Here is a 23,119-nt window from a genome sequence, read left to right on the forward strand (position 1 = left end):
CCTGGATGGGCTGTATACATTATTTTTTGTTTGTTCATTTTGTTCTTCTATTACAGTTGTCCCATTTTCCCCCCATTTTTCCCCTCACACAGCCCATCCTTTCTCCCACAGTCAACCCCCACCTTGTTGTATATGTCCATGGGTTATTGATAATAGTTCCTATACTAAAACCTTCCCCTACTTACCCACCTGCCCTCCCTCCCCTAACCCCCTGGTAACTGTTATTCTGTTCCATGTTTACATGCTTTTGGTTCAATTTTTCTCATTTGTTTGTGTTCATTAGTTTTCTGTATTGGGTGATATCATATGGTATTTTTCTTTTGTTGCCTGGCTTATTTTGCTAAGCATGATTATCTTTAGTTGTATCCATATTATCGCAAATGGCAGGAGTTCCTTCTTTTTTTCTGCTGCATAGTATTTCATTGTGTAAATGTACCAGTTTTTTGATCCACTCATTTACAGATGGGCACTTAGGCTTTTTCCATCACTTGGCTATTGTAAATCGCGCTGCTATGAACATAGGGGTGCGTAAGTTCTTTTGAATTGGGGTTTCAGGATTCTTCAGGTATAATACTAGCAGTGGAATTGCTGGTTTGAATGGCTAGTTCCATTTTTAGCTTTCTGGGGAAGTTCCATACTGTTTTCCTTAGTGGCTGCACCAGCCTACATTCCCACCAACAGTGCAGTAGGGTTCCTATTTCTCCACATCCTTGCCGCACTTGTTTGTTGATTTGTTGATGATGGCCATTCTGACAGGTGTAAAGTTGTATCTCATTGTGGTTTTTATTTGCATCTCTCTGATGGCTAGTGATGTTGAGCACTCTTTCATATGCCTATGGACCCTCTGTGTATCCTCCTTGGAAGAGTGTTTGTTCAGGTCCTTTGCCCATTTTTTAATTCGGCTGTCTTCTTGGAGTTGAGATGTGTGAGTTCTTTACATATCTTGGAGATCAATCCCTTGTCCGAGGTATCATTGGCAAATATGTTTCCCCATATAGTTGATTCCCTTTTCATCTTGCTGATGTTTTCTTTTGCTGAGCAGAAACTCTTTATTTGATGTAGATCCATTGGTTTATTCTTTCTTATTTTCCTTGCCTTAAGAGATGTATCAGTGAAAATATTGCTACGTGGGATATCTGAAAATTTCCTGCCTATGTTTTCCCTTAGTACTTTTATGGAGTCACAGCTTACATTTAAGTCTTTGATCCATCTTGAGTTTATTCTGATATGTGGTATAAGTTGGTGGTCTAGTTTCATTTTTTTTTTTTTTTTTGCCATCCCTGTCCAGTACTTCCAGCAACATTTGTTGAAGGGCCTCTTCTCACACCATTTTATGTTTCTTCCCCCATTGTCAAATATTAGTTGACCATATAGATGGGGGTTTATTTCTAGACTCTTTATTCAGTTCATTGATCTATATGTCTATTCTTATGCCAGTATCAGACTGTTTTAATTACAGTGGCTTTGTAGGATAGTTTGATATCAGGTATTGTGATTCCTCCTACTGTGTTCTTCTGCCTCAAGATTGCTGTGACTATTTGGGGTCTTTTTTGGTTCCATGAAAGTTTGTGAAGTATTTGTTCTAGGTCTGTGTGATATGTCTATGGTATTTTAATAGGAATTACATTGAATTTATAAATTGCTTTGGGTAGTATGGATATTTTAATGATGTTGATTCTTCTTATCCATGAACATGGTATGTATGATTCCATTTATTTATATCTTCTTTATTTCCTTTCCTCAGTGTTATGTAGTTTTCTGAGTACAGGTCTTTTATGTCTTTGGTTAAATTTATTCCTAGGTACTTTATTTTTCTTGTTGCTATAGTAAATGGTATTATTTTTCTAGCTTCTATCTCCGAAATTTTATTGTTGGTGTACAGAAATGTCTTTGATATATGAATATTGACTTTATACCCTGCTATTTTGCCAAATTTACTTATTCTGTCGAGTAGTTTTTTAGTGGCGTCTATAGAGTTTTCTTTCTTTCTTTTTTTCCTGCCTCAGGTTTATTTGCACAAGCACCACAGGACACCAGCCCCACGCAGACAGCAGCCCAGGGGGGCACACCAGTCCTTCTGTCCTCGCATCGGCAGACAGAGGCCTCTACTATGGAGCCTTCGCAGGGGCCGGGGCTCCTTTGGGAGCCTGAGACTGAGCTGGAGCCCGGGCTAGGGCCACAACCTGGGGCTTGGCCTGAGCCTGGGGCTTGGCCTGAGCCTTAGCCTTGGCCTGAGCCTTAGTCTTGGCCTGAGCCAGGGCCTTGGCCTGAGCCTGGGACTTGGCCTGAGCCTGGGGCTTGGTTGGAGCCTGGAGTTTGGCTGGATCCGTGGCCTTTGGCTGGCAGAGCCGGAGACCCTTGGCGATGCGGGCACGAGCCCGTTTCCCAAGCTTTGGGTGAGCGATGTAAGCAAGTCGGCTGAGCTTGCGGCTGCCACCCTTTGGGATATTGGGCTTGACCTCCTTGGGCTTCACCAGGGCCTTGATAGACTCAGGACGTACGCTCATGGCCTTGGCATTGTTGGCCAGCATCTTCTTCAGGCCCTTCTTGTTGTGCTTCTTGGCGAAGCGCATGTTCCTGAGGAACTTGGGGTCTACCCCCTTAAGAGATTCATATCTTTGTGATCGGGGCTTCTTGATGCCGTTTCTGTGCCATTTTCGGGACTGGTTGTGCGTGGTGTGGTTCTTGGACTTGGCCCTCTCTGTACCCAAGCCCGCGAGTCCCGAAGCGTGTGGGACCGGAAGAGCTATAGAGTTTTCTATGTACACTATTATGTCATCTGCAAATAATGACAGTCTTACTTCCTCTTTTTTATATTGGATGTTTTTATTTCTTTTTCTTGTCTGATTGCTGTAACTAGAACTTCTAAGACTATGTTGAATAGGAGTGGAGAGAGTGAACATCCTTGTCTTGTTCCTTATTTTAGGGGGAATGATTTCAGTTTTTGTCCATTGAGTATGATGTTGGCTTCAGGTTTCTCATATATGATTTCAGGTTTCTCATAATAAAATTATGTTGAGGTATGCTCCCTCTCTTCCTATTTTTCTGAATGTTTTTATCATAAATGGGTGTTTTATTTTATCAAATGCTTTTTCTGCATCTATTGATATGACCATGTGATTTTTGTATTTCATTTCTTTATGTGGTATATGATATTTGTTGATTTACAAATATATAACTATCCTTGCATCTCTGGGATGAATCCCACTTGATTGTGGTGTATAATTTTTTTAATGTGTTGCTGGATCCAGTATTCCAATATTTTGATGAGGATTTTAGTATCTATGTTCATCAGCGATATTGGCCTGTATTTTTTTTTTCTTTGTTGTGTCTTCGCCTGGTTTTGGAATTAGGGTAATACTTGCTTTGTAGCAAGAGTTTGGAAGTCTTCCCTCTTCTTGGATTTTTTGGAATAGTTTGAGAACGGTAGGCAGTAGTTCTTTCCTAAATGTTTTGTGAATTTCGGCTGTGAAGCCATCCAGTCCAGGGCTCATGTGTGCCAGGAGTTTTTTTTATTAATGTTTCAATTTCACTCTTTCTTATCGGTCTGGTCACACTCTCTGCTTCTTCTTGATTCAGTTTTGTAAGGTTATATGTTTCTAGAAATTTTTGCGTTTCATCTAGTTTATCATGTTTCTTGCCATACAGTTATTTGAAGTAATTTCTTACAATTCTTTTTATTTCTATACTATCAGTTGTGATTTCTCCTCTTTCTTTTCTGAGGTACGTTATTTAGGTCTTCTCAATTTTTGTCTTTATGAATCTTGCTAAAGGCCTGTTGGTATTGTTGATCTTTTGAATTGTTTGTTTAGTCTCTAGGTCATTTAATTCTGCTCTGATCCTGATGATTTCCTTCCCTCTAATCTCTCTGGGCTTTGTTGGTTGTTGTTATTTTAGTTCTTGTAGATTAATGGACAGATTTTTTATTTGAGATTCTTCTATCCTTTTTAGGTAGGCCTGTATTGCTATGAACTTTCTTCCCAAGACTGCTTTTGCTGTGTCCCATAGGTTTTGGGCTGTTGTGTGTTCATTTTCATTTGTTTCCAGAAACTTCTTCATTTCTTCCTTGATGTCATTGTTAACCCATTCATTATTTAATATCATGTTATTCATTCTCCATGAGTTTGAATGTTTTTGAGCTTTTCCCTTGAGGTGGATTTTTAGTTTCAAGGCCTTGTGGTCTTTTTTGTGTCCTACCATGTGGTCTATCTTTGAAAATGTTCCATGTGCACTTGAAAAGAATGCGTATTTTGCTTCTTTGGGGTAAAAAGTTCTATATATATCAACAAAGTCCATTTGATCTAGACTGTTGTTCAATACATTAATATCCTTGGTGTTTTTTTGCTTTTAAGATCTGTCCATTGTTGACAATGGGGTGTTAAAGTCTCCTACTATGAATGTGTTTCTCTTGATATTCTTCTTGCACTCCTTTAAGATTTTTTTTATAAATCTGGGTGCTCCTATGTTGGGTTCATATATGTTTACAAGGGTTATATCTTTCTGATGGTTTGTTCCTTTAAATATTATGAAATGTTCTTTTTTGTCTCTTTTTATGGCCCTTGCTGTGAAATCTGTTTTGTCTGATATAAGTATAGCTACCCCAGCTTTTTTTCCATGTCCATGTGCTTGGAATACTTTTTTCCATCCCTTCACTTTCATTCTACGTAAATCTTTTGTTTTGATGTGTGTCTCTTGTAGATAGCAAATATGTAGTTCATGTTTTCATTCCATTCTGCTATGCTATGCTTTTTAAAGTATATTTTAATAATTATGTTGTTATAGTAGTCCCATTTTTTTCCCTTTTGCTCCCTTCTGCTCAGTATCACCCTTCCCCCAGCAATCCCACCCACCTTATTTTATGTCCATGGGTCATGCATGTAAGATCTTCGGCCTCACCCTTTCCTATATTATTCTTAACACCCCCCTGTCTATTTTGTACAAACCGATTATGTTTCTTAGTCCCTGCACCATTTTCCCATTTCTCCTCCTCACCCCTCCCAGCTGATAACTCTCCAAATGATCCCCATACCTATGATTTTGTTCCTGTTCTGGTTCGCTTAGTTAGATTTTCTTTTTATTTTTAGATTCAGTTGTTGTTAGTTGTGATTTTGTTGTCATTTTAGTGTTCATAGTTTTGATATTTTTCTTAAGTAAATCTCTTTGACATTTCATATAATAATGGCTTGGTGATGATGAACTCCTTTAGCTTCACCTTGTCTGGGAAGCACTTCATCTGCCCTTCCATTCCAAATGATAGCCTTGCTGGATAGAGTAGTCCTGGTTGCAGGTTGCCTTTCATCACATTGAATACTGCTTGCCAGTCAATTCCTGCTTGCAAAGTGTCTCTGAGAAATCAGCTGACAGTCCTATAGGCACTCCCCTGTAGGCAACTCTCTGCCTCTCTCTTCCTGCCCCCATGACTCTGTCTTTATTTTTCACCTTTGGCATCTCAATCATGATGTGTCCCCTGTGGGTCCAGCTCTCCCGGGACCCTCCGTACTTCCTGGACCTGTATGTCCATATCCTTCACAAAATTTGTGAAGTTTTTCTCATTTTTTTCAATTCTTGCTTTCTTATTTTGCACTGGTTGACTGTTTTATTCTTCCTCATGTTCCCAGTTATTAATTTGAACCCAGGTCTCCTTCCCTTCACCATTGGTTTTGTGTGGATTTTTTTTTGTTTGTTTCACTTAGCATAGCCTTCATTTCTCCTCTTATGCATTTGCCATACTTAAGCATATCTGTCAAGCCCGTGAGCATCTTTATCACTAGTTTTTTGAATTCTGCGTCTGTTAGGTTGGCTATCTCTTTACCGCTTAGTTCTCCCACTGGAACCGTGATCTATTTCCCCTTTTGGGCCATACTTCTCTGTCTCCTCATCTTGACAGGCTCCTGTGTTTGTTGGTCTCCACATCCCAGGTAGGGCTGTCACTCCTGTTATGTTGTAAGGGGTGGAGCCTTAGGGACTCGTCAGTACAGGGCGACCTGTTTCACCACATTGTGGCACTGTATGTGGGGTAGGGGTCTGAGTGGAGATAATTCTGCCTGCCCAGCCCTCACCCCTTTTCCAGACAACTCTCCCACTTCCACAACAAACTAGTGTCCCTCTAGCTGCTGCCCTGGCCATCATTTCCAGAGTGTGTGGGTCTGCAGATGTCCTAGGACCATGGGGTCCCTTTAAACAAGCGTACTCTGGTGACACTGGCAGTTTCTGCCTCCACCAACCCCCACTGGTCTGCACAGTCAGAAGGAACGAGGCTTGATTTTCCGTGGTGCTGGGACAGGGAGCTGAGGAATTTGGTGAGGAGCTGAAAACGGTCTCCAGGTTTCCCAGCTGACTTTTTAAAACGTGTGATTGCGCTTTCAGCTGGCCTGTCGCTGCCACTACTGCTGCAACCACCACACTGTGTTCTCTTTACCCTGGCTCCGCCCCTCCTACCTGTCTGGATGAGTATTTCTTATTTATATCTTTGTTTGCTGAACTTCTATATGCAGTTTGATTTTCTGGAACTTCTGGTTGTTTCTAGTTTTGAGGTAGTTGTATTTCTTTTTAGTTGTGGAGGGAGACATAGCGTGTCTGTCTACTTCTCCATCTTGGCCGGAAGTCTACCATATGTTTTCTGATTGGAGCATTTAATCCATTTACATTTAAGGTTATTATTGACAGGCATTTATTCATTTCCTTTTGTACTTGTGCTCCTCTCCCCCTCTCTCTTTTTTTTCTTTTTCTTAAAGTATTCTTTATCATCTCTTGCAATGCTGGTTTGGTGGAGATATATTATTTTTGTCTTCATTGGTCTGGGAAACTCCTATTTTACCTTATGTTTTGAAAGATAGCCTTGCTAGGTAGAGTAGTCTTGGTTGTAGGCCTTTGTTTTTCACTGCTTGAAATATTTTTTGCCATTTCCTTCTCGTTTGTAGTGTTTCTGTTGAGAAATCAGTTGATAGTCTTTTCAGAGCTCCCTTGTAAGTTATTTGCTTTTTTCTCTTTCTGCCTTTAGGATTCTCTCTTATTTTTTGAATTTTGCCATTGTAATTATGATGTGCCTTGGAGTGCGCCTTTTGAGGTTCATCTTCATTGGGACCCTCTGTGCTTCCTGGACTTGCATGACTTTTTCTGTCATCTAGTTAGAAAATTTTCTGTCATTACTTTTTCAATCAGGTTTCTATTTCATGCTCCTCTTCTTCTCCTTATTGTATCCCTATAACATGGGTATTGTCTCATTTCATGTTGTCCTGCAGTTCTCTTAAACCCTTTTCATTCTTTTTAAATCTTTTTTCATTTTTTTGTATTGTCTGGGAATTTTTTCCTACGTTGTTCTCTAACTCACCAATCTGGCCCTCTGCTTAATTTAGCCTGCTTTTGATTGCTTCTACTGTGTTCTTCAGTTCAGAAATTGTATTCTTCATTTCTTCCTCGTTCTTATTTATAATTTCTATGTCCTTTTTTATGCTGGTGTTGTTCTCAGTAAGTTCCTTGTTGCTTCCCTGGAGTTCTTTGTATTTCCCCTGGAGTTCATTGTAGTTTTCTCTGAGTTTGTCAAGTTCATTGAGCTTCCTTATAACCCGTCTTTTCAATTCCATATCTGTTAGTTTGCTTACCTCTGTTTCATCTAGCACTCTTTCTGGGTATTCCTCTTTTCCTTTCATTGGGAGGTAGTTTCTCTGTCTCCCCATAGATGCCTCTTCTTGTTTTGTTTTTGTTTCTTATATTTGTCTGCTTTAATTTCCCACCCTCATGGTATGAGATTCTGTATAGGAGACTTCGGGGATTCAGTGATGCAGTCTCTTTGATCTCCTGAGCTTGATGCTCTTGAGATGACATTCATACCCTCTGTTTAAGCTGTCTGGTTGTATTTCAGTAACTCTTTGGTGGAACCTTTTCTCTGGCTAGTTGATTGAGAGTCACTCAACCCACCACATCTTGAGTTATTTTGTGGAGATGCTGTTCAAACATAAACACACAACCCAGGCAAGAAAACCACACTCTGAAAAATATCCCTCACCCACAATCACACTGTCAGCAGCAAATGAGCCACTATTAATATAGATGTAAAGACGTTGAGACTATTATATTAAATAAAAAACAGATAAGAGTTGGATAACTGAAAGTAAGATAATTTTTGAGAGAGAAGATGGTAGAATAATAATAGTAGCAAGTAGGTTCAAGGCTATGCAATACAGTAAGTAATATTTACATTGTATGTTGAAAAAAGGAGGGAAGAATGCAGAATGAAGTGAAAAAGTGGAAGTGTATAGTATTAGGTTTATATAGCAGTTATATGTTATATATTTTTGTGAGAGAGAGTATAAACAAAACAGACAAACAAAAAAATTAAATAAGAAAATAAGAGGGAGAGAAGGTAAGAAACAGATTAAAGAAAGAGCTTTCCCCCAGAATAAACTTTGGGTGCTGTCTTCTTTTCCTGGATCCTATCCTGGTCAAAATTCCATGGGTTTCAATCTTCTTTTCTGACTACCTGTCTGTGAGGAGATCTAGCTGGACTGTGAGGCTGTTATTCTCTTATTCATGTGCCTGCTGCCGCTCTCTGCTGTGAGCTGCACTGAGTTGGGCCTCCCCCCATTGGATCTGTAGCACCCTCCAGCACTAGTCAGGCTTGTCTAGCAACACTACTCTGCTGGCTAGCAAATGGCCATGCCCATAGTTCCTACCCAGCCTCGGGTCCTGTCTCTACTCCTCCAAAAAATCTGTTGCCTCCAAGTTGCAGCACTGGCCCCTCATCTCTGCCTGGCAGAGCCTTGGTGTGCAAGTGCATGCACAGAGTTGCCTGCATGGGGTCCCTACCCAGCCTGGGGTGCTGCCACAGCTTTCCCATATGGGTCCCTCTTTATGGCTCAGTTCTGCATTTTTGTTTGGTAGAGCCTTGGTGTGTGCATGCGTGCAGGCGCAGTGTTGCCTGCCTGGGGTCCCCACCAAGTCTGCGGTTCTGCCGCAGCTTTCCAATGTGGGCTCCTCTCTGTGGCTCAGTTCTGTGTTTTTGTTTGGTGGAGCTTTGATGTGGGGGCCCCCAGGCACTGGGTTGCCAGCCCAGAGGGTCCCTACCAAGTCTCAATTCACACAGTTTCTCACAGTCCAGGCTGTTTTCTGTCTTCCCACACCTCTGGCTGTTTCAACCAAACCTTGCTGATTCCCTCCAGGAATATGTTGTCCAGGGCACCCGTGGCAGGGGGAAATTTCCAAGCAGATCCCAGCCAATGAGCTCGTCAGCAGCGGCCCCTTTTGGTGCGATGCAGCAGAGGCCTGGTCTGTATATATTCTTAAGTACGTACAGGGGAAAGGGTGAGGGTTAGGCTTCAAGTTTACTCAGAGGGCAAGATGGTGAATTAGCTTGAAACTGGACTCACTTATGTTCCACAAAAACACTTATGTACAAAATATCATATCAACATTAAATATTGAGGTTCCATTCAAGTTGGTGGAGTAGATAAACACTGTGCTCACCTCCTCTAATGACCACAACCAAATTACAGAACAATAAGCCTGGTGAACTATCTGAAGATTAGCTCAACAAAGCTTGTATAAATAAGGATAGAAAGAATAAACCACATGGAGACTGGTAGCAGCAGCGGAGATATGAAACACATTGGTCCCAGACCTATATGTGGCTATTGAGAATCCAAAAGAATCTTGGCTGCCGAGGTCCCCCCTTGGGAGCAAGAGCAAGCCTTATACAGGGTGCCCCAGCACAGAGCTCCAGTACTGGAAGTGGAGTCCTCAAGACAGATTGCTGTGAAAATCTGCAGGGATGCTGTCCTAGTGAAATGAAGACTGATGAAAACCAAGGCATCCTCTTAAATGGCCTGCACACAGACTCCCTAGATCATGGACATGCACTATAAGCTCCAATGAAGATATTGACAGCTTGAAAGATGTCAGAGATATTTGGGAAGGGGCTGAATTATGTGACTTCAGAGTTGAGGGCCACCATTGTCCCTGTGTTGAGTCCAGCCTATAGGCAAAGGTGGAGGCCAAATCTAAATCTTCATTAACTAGGTGAAACTTTTAGGGAAAGTACCATGGTCATCATGCAAAAATCACAGGAGAACAAGACAGTCAGAGCTTACAAAAAATTATGATAGCATGAGCTGACTCTTTAAAAAGACAAACAAAATTGATAAACATTTAACCAGACTGATCAAGAGAAAAATAGAGGGCCCAAATAAATAAAATGAGAAATTAAAGAGGATAAATGACAACTGACAACACAGGAATGCAAAAGATGGTAAGAAAATACTATCACACAAAGAATTATATGCCAACAAATTGGACAATTTGGAAGAAATGAATGAATTCCTAGAAACACAGCATTCCAAGTAGAAACAGAAATATCTGAACAGTACAATAACTGCTAGCAAAATCAAATTAGTAATAATAAAAAAAGAATACCTCCCAGCAAACAAAAGTCCTGGATAAAATGGTTTCACAGGTGAATTTTACCAAACATTTAAAGAAGAATGGGAGAGATACAAGATGTCAGAGGAGTAAATGGAAGCTACACTAACATGCTCCCAGGTCCAATATGGAATTACAAATTAATTGCGGAGAAGTCGTCCCAGAATAACCAACTGAACAAGAGCTGGAGAGAAGCCTTATAACCACCAACAGACAGAAGAAACCGCTTTATCACAATGTGTCTGGTATGGAGTGCAGAGAAGACGTGAAAGGGCTGGCCTGGATCCCATGGGTGGCAGCTGAAGGTCCAGAGAAATATTTCAGTGACCAGAGCATTTCCACTGAAAAATGTAGGGTCTAAATCTCAAGATGGGCTCCCCAGCCTAGAGCATCAGAGACAGAAGAACCCAGATAAAATTCAGCTGCGAAAAGCAGTGGTGTTTCTGTCTGCCAGAAAGAGATGGCTGGAGTCACAGAGAGCTTCTTAAAGGGCCAATGCAAATAAATTCATTGGCACTCATTTACTTTGGGTTTTGGCAGAGGAAGGGAAGAGTGGATTAGAGGACTTGAGGAGAGCTTGGGGGCAGTGGCTTTAGGGAGAGATATGAGGGAGCAGCCGATGGGATCCTCGTGCTGATTCATCCCCCATACTGCAGGAGCAATCTTGTTCAGGCAGAGAAGTCACCTCCAAGTGGCATCAGCCTGAGAGGAAGCAATAGCCCCACCCCCAGGAATTACTCTGCCCCACCCTGCTATTCTTAAGCCTGACTGCTGATTACAGATTGACTAGATTAACAACCAAAGGAGACAGTTACAAACTGTAGGTAGCTGGTAGTATGACACTGCAAAGAGAAATGAGAGGACTGGCTGGGCTCCCATGGGTGACAGCTAAAGATCCAGAGAAATTTAACGGTGGCTGGAAGTGTATCCCTGAAAGTGTGGGATCTAAATCCCAAGTTGGACTCCCAAGCCTACAGCATCAGAGCTGAGAGGAACCTATATAGCATCCAGCAGTGAAAAGCTGCAGAGTTTCTGCCTGCCAGGTAGGGACAGCTGGAGATGCAGAAAGCCTTTTAAAGGGTCAACACACAAAATCTAATTTGCAGCCACTCACCCTCAACTCTGGCAGAGGGAGGGCAGGGTGGGCTAGAAATGCTTGAGAGTTTGGGGGGTGTGGCTTTGGGGAAATAACTGAGGGAGCAGCTGATAGGATCCCCATGCTGACTCATTCCACATACTGGAAGGGCCATCTTGCTCAGGCAGACCGGTCCCCTCCAAGTGGAATCAGCCTGAGGGGAAGCAAAGTTCTACCCCCAGGACTTACTCTACCCCACCCTGCAGTTCTTAAGCTTGACTGCTGATTACAGATTTACTAGATAAACAGCTGAAGGAGACAGCCACAGACTGTGGATTGCTGGGAGTCTTGAACAGATTGCCTAGGCCCAGACTGGGACACAATTTGACTTAACCAGGGGTGGGCCCCAAAAGAGAAGAAGTTGATAAAAACTAGATACTACTGAGATGAACTCCATTGCAGTCTTTACAATTTCAGTCATTTTCTCTACTGCAAAACTTTTTAACATTCATATCTTGTCCATCAAGTTTGTGCTTATTAAGTCACTAGTTTTTATATTATAGTTTATTTCAAATCTCATATTTCACTCCTCCCTTCTTTTACTCCTTTACCATCTTATTTCTTATTCTTATTTTTGTTTTAAATTCTATCTTCTCTCTTGCTACAACTTGTTTCCACTCTGCATTCTTACTATTTCTGCTCTTTCCAGTCTCTGAAAGCATTTTTTTGGTCAGTCATCTCACATTCTTCTTTCCATTCTTAAAATACCTTATTCTGTCTCCACTTTGATAAATCTTTGCTCAAAATAACCTATGTACTCATATGTTCATAGCAGTGTTATTTACAATAGCCAAGTGCTGGTAACAGCCTTAAGTACTCATTGGTGAATCAAAAAACTGTGATACATTTACACAATGAAATACTATGCAGCAGAAAGATAGAAGGGACTCCTACATTTTTTGACAGTATAGATGGAAATGGAGAGTATTATGCTTAGTGAAATAAGACAGTTGGTGAAAGACAAACACCATATGATCTCACCTATAACAGGAACCTAATGAACAAAACAAACTAACAGACAAAATAGAACCAGAAGCATGAAAACAAGAAACAGACAAACAATGACCAGCGGGGTTGGGAGAGGGTGGAAGAAGAAAAGAAGGGGAAGGGTATAGTCATGGAACTAGTATAAATGACTTATGGACATGGACAACAGGGCAGGGATTGACTGTGGGAGGGGGTCTGAGGCAGTGGATAGCAACAGGGGAAAATTTGGGACAACTGTAATAGAAAAAAATTCTTTTTAATTAAAAAATAATAAATAAATAAAGGAGATTGAACACATATACTTCTCAAACTATTCCAAACAATTGAAGAAGCGGAAAGACTCAGAAGCTCATTTTACAGGACCAGCTTTACCTTGATTCCAAAACCAGACAAAGGCATTACAAAAAAATTATAAGCCAATATCTGATAAACATAGATGCAAAAAATCTCAACAAAATATTAGCAAAACTAAATTCAACAATAATACATTCAAAAGGTCTTACACCATGATCGAGTCAAATTTATTCCTTGGACACAAGGTTGGTTTAATATGCTCAAATCACTTAACATGATACACCCCATAAACAAAATGAAGGATTAGAATCATATAATAATACCAGTTGAAGTATAAAAAGCATTTAAAAAAATCCAGCATCTATTTATGATAAAAGCTCAGCAAGCTGAGAATAGGCCATAATAAAGGCCACATATGACAAACCCACAGCTAACATTATACTCAACAGGAAAAAGCTAAAAGCATTTTACTTAAAATCAGGAACAAGGCAAAGATATCCAATTTTACTACATTTATTCAATGTAGTATTGGAAGTCCTACCCATAGCAATCATACAAAAAATAAATAAATAAATAAATAAAGAAAGAAAAGGCATTCAGATTGGAGGGGGGAAAATAAAACTCTCATTATTTGTAGATAACATACACTAACTATAGAGAACTCTAAAGAGTCCAAGAAAACCTTATTAGAAATAATAAATAAATTTAAGAAAGCACCAGGATACAAAACTAAAATTCAGAAATTGGCAGTATTTTATATACCAATTAACAAACTATCAGAAAGAGAAATTGAGAAAATAATCTAATTTTCAGTTGCATAAAAAATACCTAAGAATAAATTTAATGAAGGATATAAAAATTTGGAAAATTAAAACATTGAAGAAAGAAATAGAAGATACAATAACGGGAAGCATATACCATGTTCACGGATGGGAAAAAGTTAACATAGCCAAAATGTTCATACTACCCAAAGCTATCTAAATTTAGTGCAATCCTATCAAAATGTCAATTGTATTTTTCATGGAACTAGAACAAATAATTCTAAAATTTATATGAAAACACAAAGATTCTGCATAACTACAGCTATGTGGAGAAGAAGAAAGTTGGAGTTATCATGCTATCTGATATCAAACTATAATACCAAGACTATAGTAATAAAAGCAGCATGATACTAGCATAAAACCAGACATATGGATCAATGGAACAGAATAGAGCTCAGGAATATAACCCTGCTTATATGATCAATTAATCTATGACAAAGGAGGCAGGAATATACAATGGAATAAAGACAGTATCTTCAATAAATGGCTTTGGGAAAACTGGACAGATAGATGCAAAACAAATGAAAGTAGATCACTTTCTTACATCATCTACAAGAATAAACTTAAAACAGATAAAAGACTTAAATATAAATTAAGAAACCATAAAACTCTAGGAAGTAAACTCTCTGACATTGCTCTTAGTAATATTTTTTTCAGATTATCTCCTTAAGTAAGAAAAACAAAGTAAAAATAAACAAATGAGACTTCATCAAACTAAAAAGGCTTTACACAGCAAAGAAAGTCAAGAAAATGAAAAGAAAACCTAGTAAATGGAAGAAGATATTCACCAATGATATATCAGATTAAAGGATCAATAGCCAAAATTTATGAAGAACTCATACAGCTTCATACAAAAATAATAATAATAATAATAATAAAATAAAAATGAATTAAAAAACCCTACAAGTAATCTGGTTTAAAAATGGGCAGAGGCTCTGTATAGACATCTCTCAAAAAAGGATATACAGATGGCCAGTAATCTTATAAAAAGATGCTCAACTTAACATCAGAGAAATGGAAATCCAAGCCATAATGAAATATCACCTCACACCTGTCAGAATGGCAGTCATCAACAAAACAATAAACAAGAAGTGTTGATGAAAAAGTGGAGAAAAAGGAAGCCTCCTGCACAGTTGGTAGGATTGTGAATTGGTGCAGCCATTATGGAAAACAGTATGGAGGTTTCTCAAGAAAAAACAAAGAAAAGAAAAAAGAAAAAAGAAAAAAAAAGACTAGAAATACCTTATGACTCAGCAATTGCACTTGTGGCTATTTATCCAAAAAATATAAAATGCTAATTCAAAAAGATACATACATCCATATGTTCACTGCAGCATTTTTTATAAGAACTAAGATATGGAAGCAACCTAAGTGTCTGTCAATGGATGATTGGATAGAGAAGTGGTACATATCTACAATGGAATATTACTCATTCATAAAAAAGAATGACTTTTTTTCTTTTAATTTTATTTTGTATTGGTTTCAGGTGTACTGTTTATTTGGTTTCCATATACAGTGAAAACTTGGTTCTTGAATTTAATTCATTCTGGAAGGCTGTTTAGAAAGAAATTTGTTTGAAAACCAACTTTTTTTTCCCATTAGCAATACATTTTCAGCATGAAAGTGTTGTCAGGTTAAGACATTTTTCTGTGAAAAACTTGGTTGAGAACTGAGTTGTTCAAGATGGGAGACATTAGAGACCTAAAGTTTGGCAGTACTTTAAATAGTGTCCCCCTCAACATTTCTAGTACAACAACTGGCACCATATATAGTTACCACAATATTATTGACTACATACTCTTTGCTTTACTTACACCTTTATGACTGTTTTGTAACTACCAATTTGTACTTCTTAATTCCTTCACCTCTGTCATGCAGTCCCCCAAAGCCTCTCCCTTTGGCAATCACCAATTCACTCTCCATGTCATGAGTCTGTTTTAATTTTGTTTGTTTATTCTGTCCTTTAGATTCCACATATAAGTGAAATCATATTGTATCTATCTCTCTCTGACTTATCTTACTGCTTATAATATCCTCTAGGTGAACCCATTCTGTCTCAAGTGGTAAAATTTTATTCTTTTTATGGCTGGGTAATATTCCATTGTACATATATACCACTTCTTCTATATTCAGTTTTTAATTGATGGGAACTTCGGTTGCCTCCATACCTTAGCTATTGTAAATAATGTTGGTTCCATGCCCTCTTGAAGAGAGCACATGCTCTGCCCTTTTGAGGTAAAATGCTCTAAAAATCTCAATTAAATCCACCTCACCTAATGTATCATTTAAGGCCACAGTTTCCTTGTTGATTTTCTGTCTGGAAGCTCTATCCATTGATGAAAATGTGTTGTTAAAGTTCCCTACTATGACAGCATTACTGCCAATCTCTCCATTTATGCCCATCAATATTTGCTTTACAGATTTAGGTGCTCATATTGTTGGATGCATAAATGTTTACAAATGTTATATATTCTTGTTGGATTGAACTTTTTATGAAGTGTCCTTTGTTGTCTTTTATTATAATATTTGTTTTGAAGTCTATTTTGTCTGATATAAGTATTATCCCAGTTTTCTTTTGTTTCCATTTGCATGATATATATTTTTCTATCCCCTTACTCTCAGTCTGTGTGACTCTCATTCTGAGATAGATCTGTGGTAGACAGTAAATATATTAATCTTGTTTTCTAATCCATTCATCTTCCTTATGACTTTTCTTTTTTTATGTTTATTATTTTTTTATACTTTATTTAATTTTTTTTAATTTTTTTTTTGGTTTTTCAATTACAGTTGTCCCATTTTTTGCCCAATGCTCCTCCCTCCAAGCCCATCCCTTCTCTCACAATCATATCCCTCCCCTTTGTCCATGTCCATGAGTCATTCATATACGTTCCTTGACTAGACCCTTCCCTTACTTATCCCCCTTCTCTCCCTCCCCGCTCCCCCCTACTGACTACTATTCTAGTCATACCCCATTTAGTTCGTTTGTTTCTGTTGCTCTTTAGTTTCCTGTATTAGGTGATATCATATGGTATTTTACTTTCTTTGCCTGGCTTATTTCACTAAGCATAATTCTCTCTAGTTCCACCCATGTTGTCGCAAATGGCAGGAGTTCCTTCCTTCTTTCTGCTACATAGTATTCCATTGTGTAGATGTACCACAGTTTTATGACCCACTCACCTACAGATGGGCACTTAGGTTGTTTCTAGCACTTAGCTATTGTAAACAGGGCTGCTATGAACATAGGGGTGCATAGGTTTTTTTGAATTAGGGTTTTAGGATTTTTCGGGTATAATCCTAGCAGTGAAATTGCTGGTTCAAAAGGCAGTTCCATTTTTAGTTTTTTGAGGTAATTCCATAGTGTTTTCCATAGTGGCTGCACCAGTCTGCATTCCCACCAACAGTGCAGTAGGGTTCCCGTTTCTCCACATCCTCGCCAGCATTTGTTGTTTGTTGATTTGTTGATGATGGCCATTCTGACAGGTGTAAAGTGGTATCTCATTGTGGTTTTTACTGGCATCTCTCTGATGGCTCGTGATGTTGAGCATTTTTTCATGTGCCTATGGACCTTCTGTATGTCCTCTTAAGAGAAGTGTTTGTTCAGGTACTTTGCCCATTTTTTAATTGGGTTGTTTGTTTTCTTGATATTGAGTCATATAAGCTCTTTGTATATTTTGGAGATTAGTCCCCTGTCTGTGATATCATTGGCAAATATGTTTTCCCATATGGTTGGTTTCCTTTTCATCTTCCTGATGTTTTCTTTTGCTGAGCAGAAACTTTTTAGTTTGATGTAGTCCCATTTGTTTATTTTTTCCTTTATTTCTCTTGCCTTAGGAGATGTATCCGTGAAGATATTGTTACTTGGGATATCTGAAATTTTCCTGCCTATGTTTTCCTCTAGGACTTTTATGGTGTCACGGCTTACATTTAAGTCTTTAATCCATCTTGAGTTTATTCTCGTGTGTGGTGTAAGTTGGTGGTCTAGTTTCATTATTTTGCACGTCCCTGTCCAGTTCTCCCAGCACCATTTGTTAAAGAGACTCTTCTCATTCCATTTTATGTTCCTTCCTCCTTTTTCAAAGATTAGTTGACCATAGAGGCCTGGGTTTATTTCTGGGCTTTGTATTCTGTTCCACTGATCTATATATCTGTTCTTATGCCAGTACCAGACTGTTTTGATCACAGTGGCTTTGTAGTATTGTTTGATGTCTGGTATCGTGATTCCTCCTGCTGTGTTCTTCTGTTTCAAGATTGCTTTGGCTATTCGGGGTCTTTTTTGGTTCCATATGAATTTTTGGAGGATTTTTTCTAGGTCAGTGAAATATGTCATTGGTATTTTAATAGGGACTGCATTGAATCTGTAAATTGCTTTGGGTAGTATGGCCATTTTGATGATGTTGATTCTTCCCATCCAAGAACATGGTATTTGCTTCCATTTATTTGTATCTTCCTTAATTTCTTTCTTCAATGTTATGTAATTTTCAGATATAGGTCTTTTATCTCTTTGGTTAAGTTTACTCCTAGGTACTTAATTTTTCTTGTTGCTATAGTAAATGGTATTTTCTTTTTTGCCTCTGTCTCTGATATTTTATTGCTGGTGTACAGAAAAGCCTTAGATTTCTGTATATTTATTTTGTACCCTGCTATTTTGCCATATTCACTTATTATATCGAGTACTCTTTCAGTGGAGTTTATAGGATTTTCTAGGTATACTATCATGTCATCTGCAAATAGTGATAGTTTTACTTCATCTTTCCCAATTTGGATGCCTTTTATTTCTTTTTCTTGTCTGATTTTTATGGCTAGGACTTCCAACACTATGTTGAATAGCAGTGGGGAGAGTGGACATCCTTGTCTTGTTCCTGATTTCAAGGGGAATGCTTTCAGTTTTTGTCCATTGAGTATGATGTTGGCTTCAGGCTTCTCATATATAGCCTTAATTATGTTAAGGTATGCTCCTTCTATTCCCATATTGCTGAGTGTTTTCATCATCAATGGGTGTTTTATTTTATCAAATGCTTTTTCTGCATCTATTGATATGATCATGTGATTTTTGTCTTTCATTTTGTTTCGGTGATGTATTCTATTTATTGATTTGCGAATATTAAACCATCCTTGCATCGCTGGGATGAATCCCACTTGATCATGGTGTATGATCTTTTTGATGTATTGTTGGATCCTGTTTGCCAAAATTTTATTGAGGATATTAGCATCTATGTTCATCAGTGATATTGGCCTGTAGTTTTCTTTCTTTGCTGTGTCTTGACCTGGTTTTGGGATTAGGGTAATACTGGCTTCAGAGAAAGAGTTTGGGATTTTCCCCTCTTCTTGTATATTTTGGAATAGTTTGAGGAGGGTAGGAGTTAGTTCTTCCCTAAATGTTTTGTAAAATTCGCGTGTGAAGCCATCTGGTCCAGGGCTTTTGTGTGCAGGGAGATTTTGGATTACTGTTTCAATTTCCTTCTTTGTTATTGGTCTGTTGAGACTTTCTACTTCTTCTTGATTCAGTTTGGGAAGGTTATATGTTTCTAGAAATCTGTCCATTTCTACTAGGTTGTCAAATTACTTGCCATATAGTTGTTTGTAGTAATTTCTTATAATTGTTTGTATTTCTGAGGTATCAGTCGTGATTTCTCCTCTTTCATTTCTGATTTTGTTTATTTAGATCTTTTCTCTCTCTCTCTCTTTTTTTTTTTTTTTGATGAGCCTGGCTAGAGGCTTGTCGATTTTGTTTATTTTTTCAAAGAAACAGCTGCTAGTTTTGTTGATTTTTTGGATTATTCATTTAGTTTCTATGTCGTTTAATTCTTCTTTGATCTTGATAATTTCTTTTCTTCTTTTTGCCCTAAGCTTTGTTTGTTGTTGTTGTTCTAGTTCTTGTAGCTTTAGGGTTAGATCTTTTATTTGAGATTCTTCTAGTCTTTTCAGATATGCCTGTATTGCTATGAACTTCGCTCTTAGGACTGTTTTTGCTGTGTCCCATAGGTGTTGGGCTGTTGTGTGTTCATTGTCATCAGTTTCTAGAAATTTCTTGATTTCTTCTTTGATGTCTTTGTTAACCCAGTCATTATTTAATAGCGTGTTATTCATTCTCCATGAGTTTGGGTGTCTTTGATTTTTTTCCCTGAGGTTGATTTTTAGTTTCAAGACATTGTGGTCTGAAAAGATGCTTGATATGATTTTAATTTTCTTGAATTTGTTGAGGCTTGTTTTGTGTCCTATTATGTGGTCTATCTTTGAAAATGTCCCATGTGCATTTGAAAAGAATGTATATTTTGCTTCTTTGGGGTGAAAAGTTCTATATCTATCAGTTAAGTCCATGTGGTTTAGTGTGTTGTTCAATGCCTGTATATCTTTGGTGTTTCTTTGCTTAGATGATCTGTCTGTTGTTGATAATGGAGTGTTGAAGTCCCCTGCTATGAGTGTGTTGTTGTTAATATCCTTATTGTGGTTTTCTAGTATTTGCTTTATGTATTTGGGTGCTTCTGTGTTGGGTGCATATAGGTTTATCAGTGTTATATCTTCTTGATGGATTGTTACTTTAAGCATTATGAAATTTCCTTCTTTGTCTCTTTTTATTGCCCTTGATTTGAAATTCGTTTTGTCTGATATGAGTGCTGCTACCCCAGCTTTTTTTTCAGGTCGGTTTGCTTGGAATATTTTTTTATATCCCTTTACTTTCAGTCTATGTAAATCTTTTGTTTTGAGGTGTGTTACTTGTAGATAGCAAATATGTGGGTCCTGTTTTCTTATCCATTCTGTTACCCTATGTCTTTTAATTGGAGCATTTAATCCATTTACATTTAAGGTTATTATTGACATGTATTTATTCATTTCCCTTTTGTATCTCTGTTCCTCTACTCTTTCTTTGTTTTTTCTCTTCCTTTTTTTTAGAATATTCCCTTTAGCATCTCTTGCAATGCTGGTTTTGTGGAGATGTATTCTTTCAGTCTTCCTTTGTCTGAGAAACTCCTTATTTCACCTTCTATTTTGAATGAGAGCCTTGCTGGGTAGAGTATTCTTAGTTGTAGGCCTTTGTTTTTCATTGCTTGAAATATTTTTGACCATTCCCTTCTGGCTTGTAATATTTCTGTTGAGAAATCGGTCGATAGCCTTATTGGAGCTCCCTTGTAAGTTATTTGCTGTTTTTCTCTTGCTGCTTTTAGGATTCTCTTTTTGTCTTTGAGTGTTGCCATTTTAACTGTGATGTGCCTTGGAGTGGGTTTTTTTGGTTCCTCTTTATTGGAACTCTCAGTGCTTCTTGGACTTGCATAACTTTTTCTCTCATCAGGTTCGGAAAACTTTCTGTCACCATTTCTCCTATCAGTTTTTCAATTCCGTGTTATTTTTCTTCTCCCTCTCTGATTCCGATGATCCTGATATTATTTCTTCTCATGCTATCTTTTAATTCCCTTATATCTTGTTCATATTTTTTCAATCTTTTTTCATTTTGCTGTATCGTTTGAGAATTATTTCTTACATTATCCTCTAACTCACTAATACGATCTTCCACTTAATTTAGTCTGCTTTTGACTGATTCTACTGTGTTTTTCAGTTCAAAGATTGCATTCTTCATTTCTTCCTGGTGTAGTTCTCTGCAAGTTCCCTGTAATTTTCTTGGAGCTGTTGGTAACTTACTTGGAGGTTGTCATGGTTGTTTTTGAGGTTTTCGAGCATATTGAGCTTCTTCAACACCATTGTTTTGAATTCCATGTCTGACATTTGGGCTATGTCTATTCCATCTACCTCTCTTTCTGGGGATTTCTCTTTTCTTTTCATTGAGAGGTTGTTTCTGCGTCTTACCATGTTGGATTCTTCTTGTTTGTTTTTGTTATTTGGATTTGTCTGCTTTGCCTTCCCACCTTTGTGGTATGAGATTCTTTATGGTAGATCTGGGGGTTTCAGTGGTGCAGTCTCTTTGATCTCCTGAGTCTGATGTTCTTGGGGTACCTTTTATATCGTTTGTTTATGCTATCTGGTTATATTTCAGATGCTTTTTCTTAGGATCTTCCTTCTGGCTAGTTGATTGAGAATCACTCTCTCCACTTTATCTTGAATTCTTTTGTGGAGATGTCAGTTCAGCCTTTGTGTGTTGTCTTGTTTTTTCTGTATCCACAGCTGATCTAATGAGGTGGGTCAGAGGTTCCTGTTCCTTGCAGCCGTGGGCCCCCGCATGGCGCGTTTCTTCGGTGTCTGTTGGAGCTAGCCTGGGTGTCCTTGTAGGCATACCTGTGAGCCAGTAAGGCGGCCCAAGAGCTTGCCTCAGGCCTGTCGCATAGTGCTCCGGGAGTTTCCCAAGGTGGCCAGGGAGTTATACTCAGGTCTGCCGCACTGTGCTCCAGGAGTTGGTCTCTCTCCTGCCAGTGCTGGGCCCCAGACCCTCGTGTATAGTGGAAGCGAGCGGTTGGTGCCTATTGATGTCGGCGAATTATTTTGGCACTTGTGCACCCCTGCTCGCCCAAGGCAGCCAGGGACCTAGCCTCAGTGCAGCCCTCCGGGTGAGTGTCTGTTAGTCGCTGCGGCCTGCTGTTCCGGCGTCACAGCCGCCCACCGTTCCCGCACCTGCCTGGGCGAGTATGCGCCGAGCCCAAGAAAATGCTCTGAGTTCTAGCCTGGCACTCGGGCCTGGCTCCCGCTGGAGCTGGCCAGGGGCAACTGCGCACAGTCTTCTGTGTATCCAGAGGTCCCTCCCTGCGCCCGTTTGGGCACTGATCTTATGTCTGTTGGGGTGTGTCCAAGGGGACCCTGGACTCTCGGCTCTGCGCACCTGGGCCAGTGAATGATGGCACTTCCCTATGCGCGCCCGCGACCCAAGGGGAGGGTTGGGGAGTGAGCATGCGCACCTCTGCGCCTGCGCTCCTCAAGAATGTACTTTCACCCCCAAACTTTCCCCCCCTCTCCGTAGTTCCGAAGAGAAAAATATAAAGAAAAAAATTACGATTTCACTTGCTCAGCAGCACGCTGTCTCCCGTCTTTCAGCACCTATGCCACCTGGTTGAGTCTTGTCTCTGCCAGCGGGCAAAGGTCCGCTTTCCTCCTGACTTCCCTCTGGGGAAGCCTGTGGTTGCCAAAAAGCCTTTGTGTCCTTTCAGCCACGGCTTGGGCAGCCACCCCAGTCAGGAATCCCGTTTTGTCCCTTTTTCTTCTTTCACTATCTTCACTAAACAGGTTGTTCCCAGATGGTTTTTCTCTAATCCAGCGGTGCCAAGGCTCGACTCCTGCCAGTGTTCAGCTGCTCACTGAGATGTTCTGTCTGCAATTAGTCCTAACTATAGACGGGTCTCCGGAGCCTGAGAGTGCAGCCTCCCCTCACTCCTCCGCCATCTTCTCTCAGTTTCCCTTATGACTTTTCATTGGAACATTTAATCCATTTACATTTAAAGTGATTATTGATAGGTATGTATTTATTGCCATTTTATTCTTTATAACCATGTTCCTTGTTTTCTTTCTTCTTTTTATTTTTTATTTTATT

General features: G+C 39.2%; 1 protein-coding gene across 1 annotated transcript in view; it reads right to left on the minus strand.

The window, feature by feature from the left end:
* Window positions 1-2,048: 2,048 nt before the first annotated feature.
* The window catches only part of LOC149996168 (uncharacterized), a 76,386-nt gene continuing 55,315 nt past the window's right edge, over window positions 2,049-23,119 (minus strand). Inside the window, exon 3 of the mRNA XM_090258206.1 lies at window positions 2,049-2,779. Coding sequence (XP_090114332.1) covers window positions 2,109-2,779 — 671 coding nt within the window. The 3' untranslated portion in view covers window positions 2,049-2,108. The remainder of the gene's footprint in view (window positions 2,780-23,119) is intronic.

The sequence above is a fragment of the Furipterus horrens genome, unplaced genomic scaffold (genome assembly GCF_987537825.1).
Source record: "Furipterus horrens unplaced genomic scaffold, mFurHor1.1.pri manual_scaffold_12, whole genome shotgun sequence".
NCBI lineage: Eukaryota > Metazoa > Chordata > Mammalia > Chiroptera > Furipteridae > Furipterus > Furipterus horrens.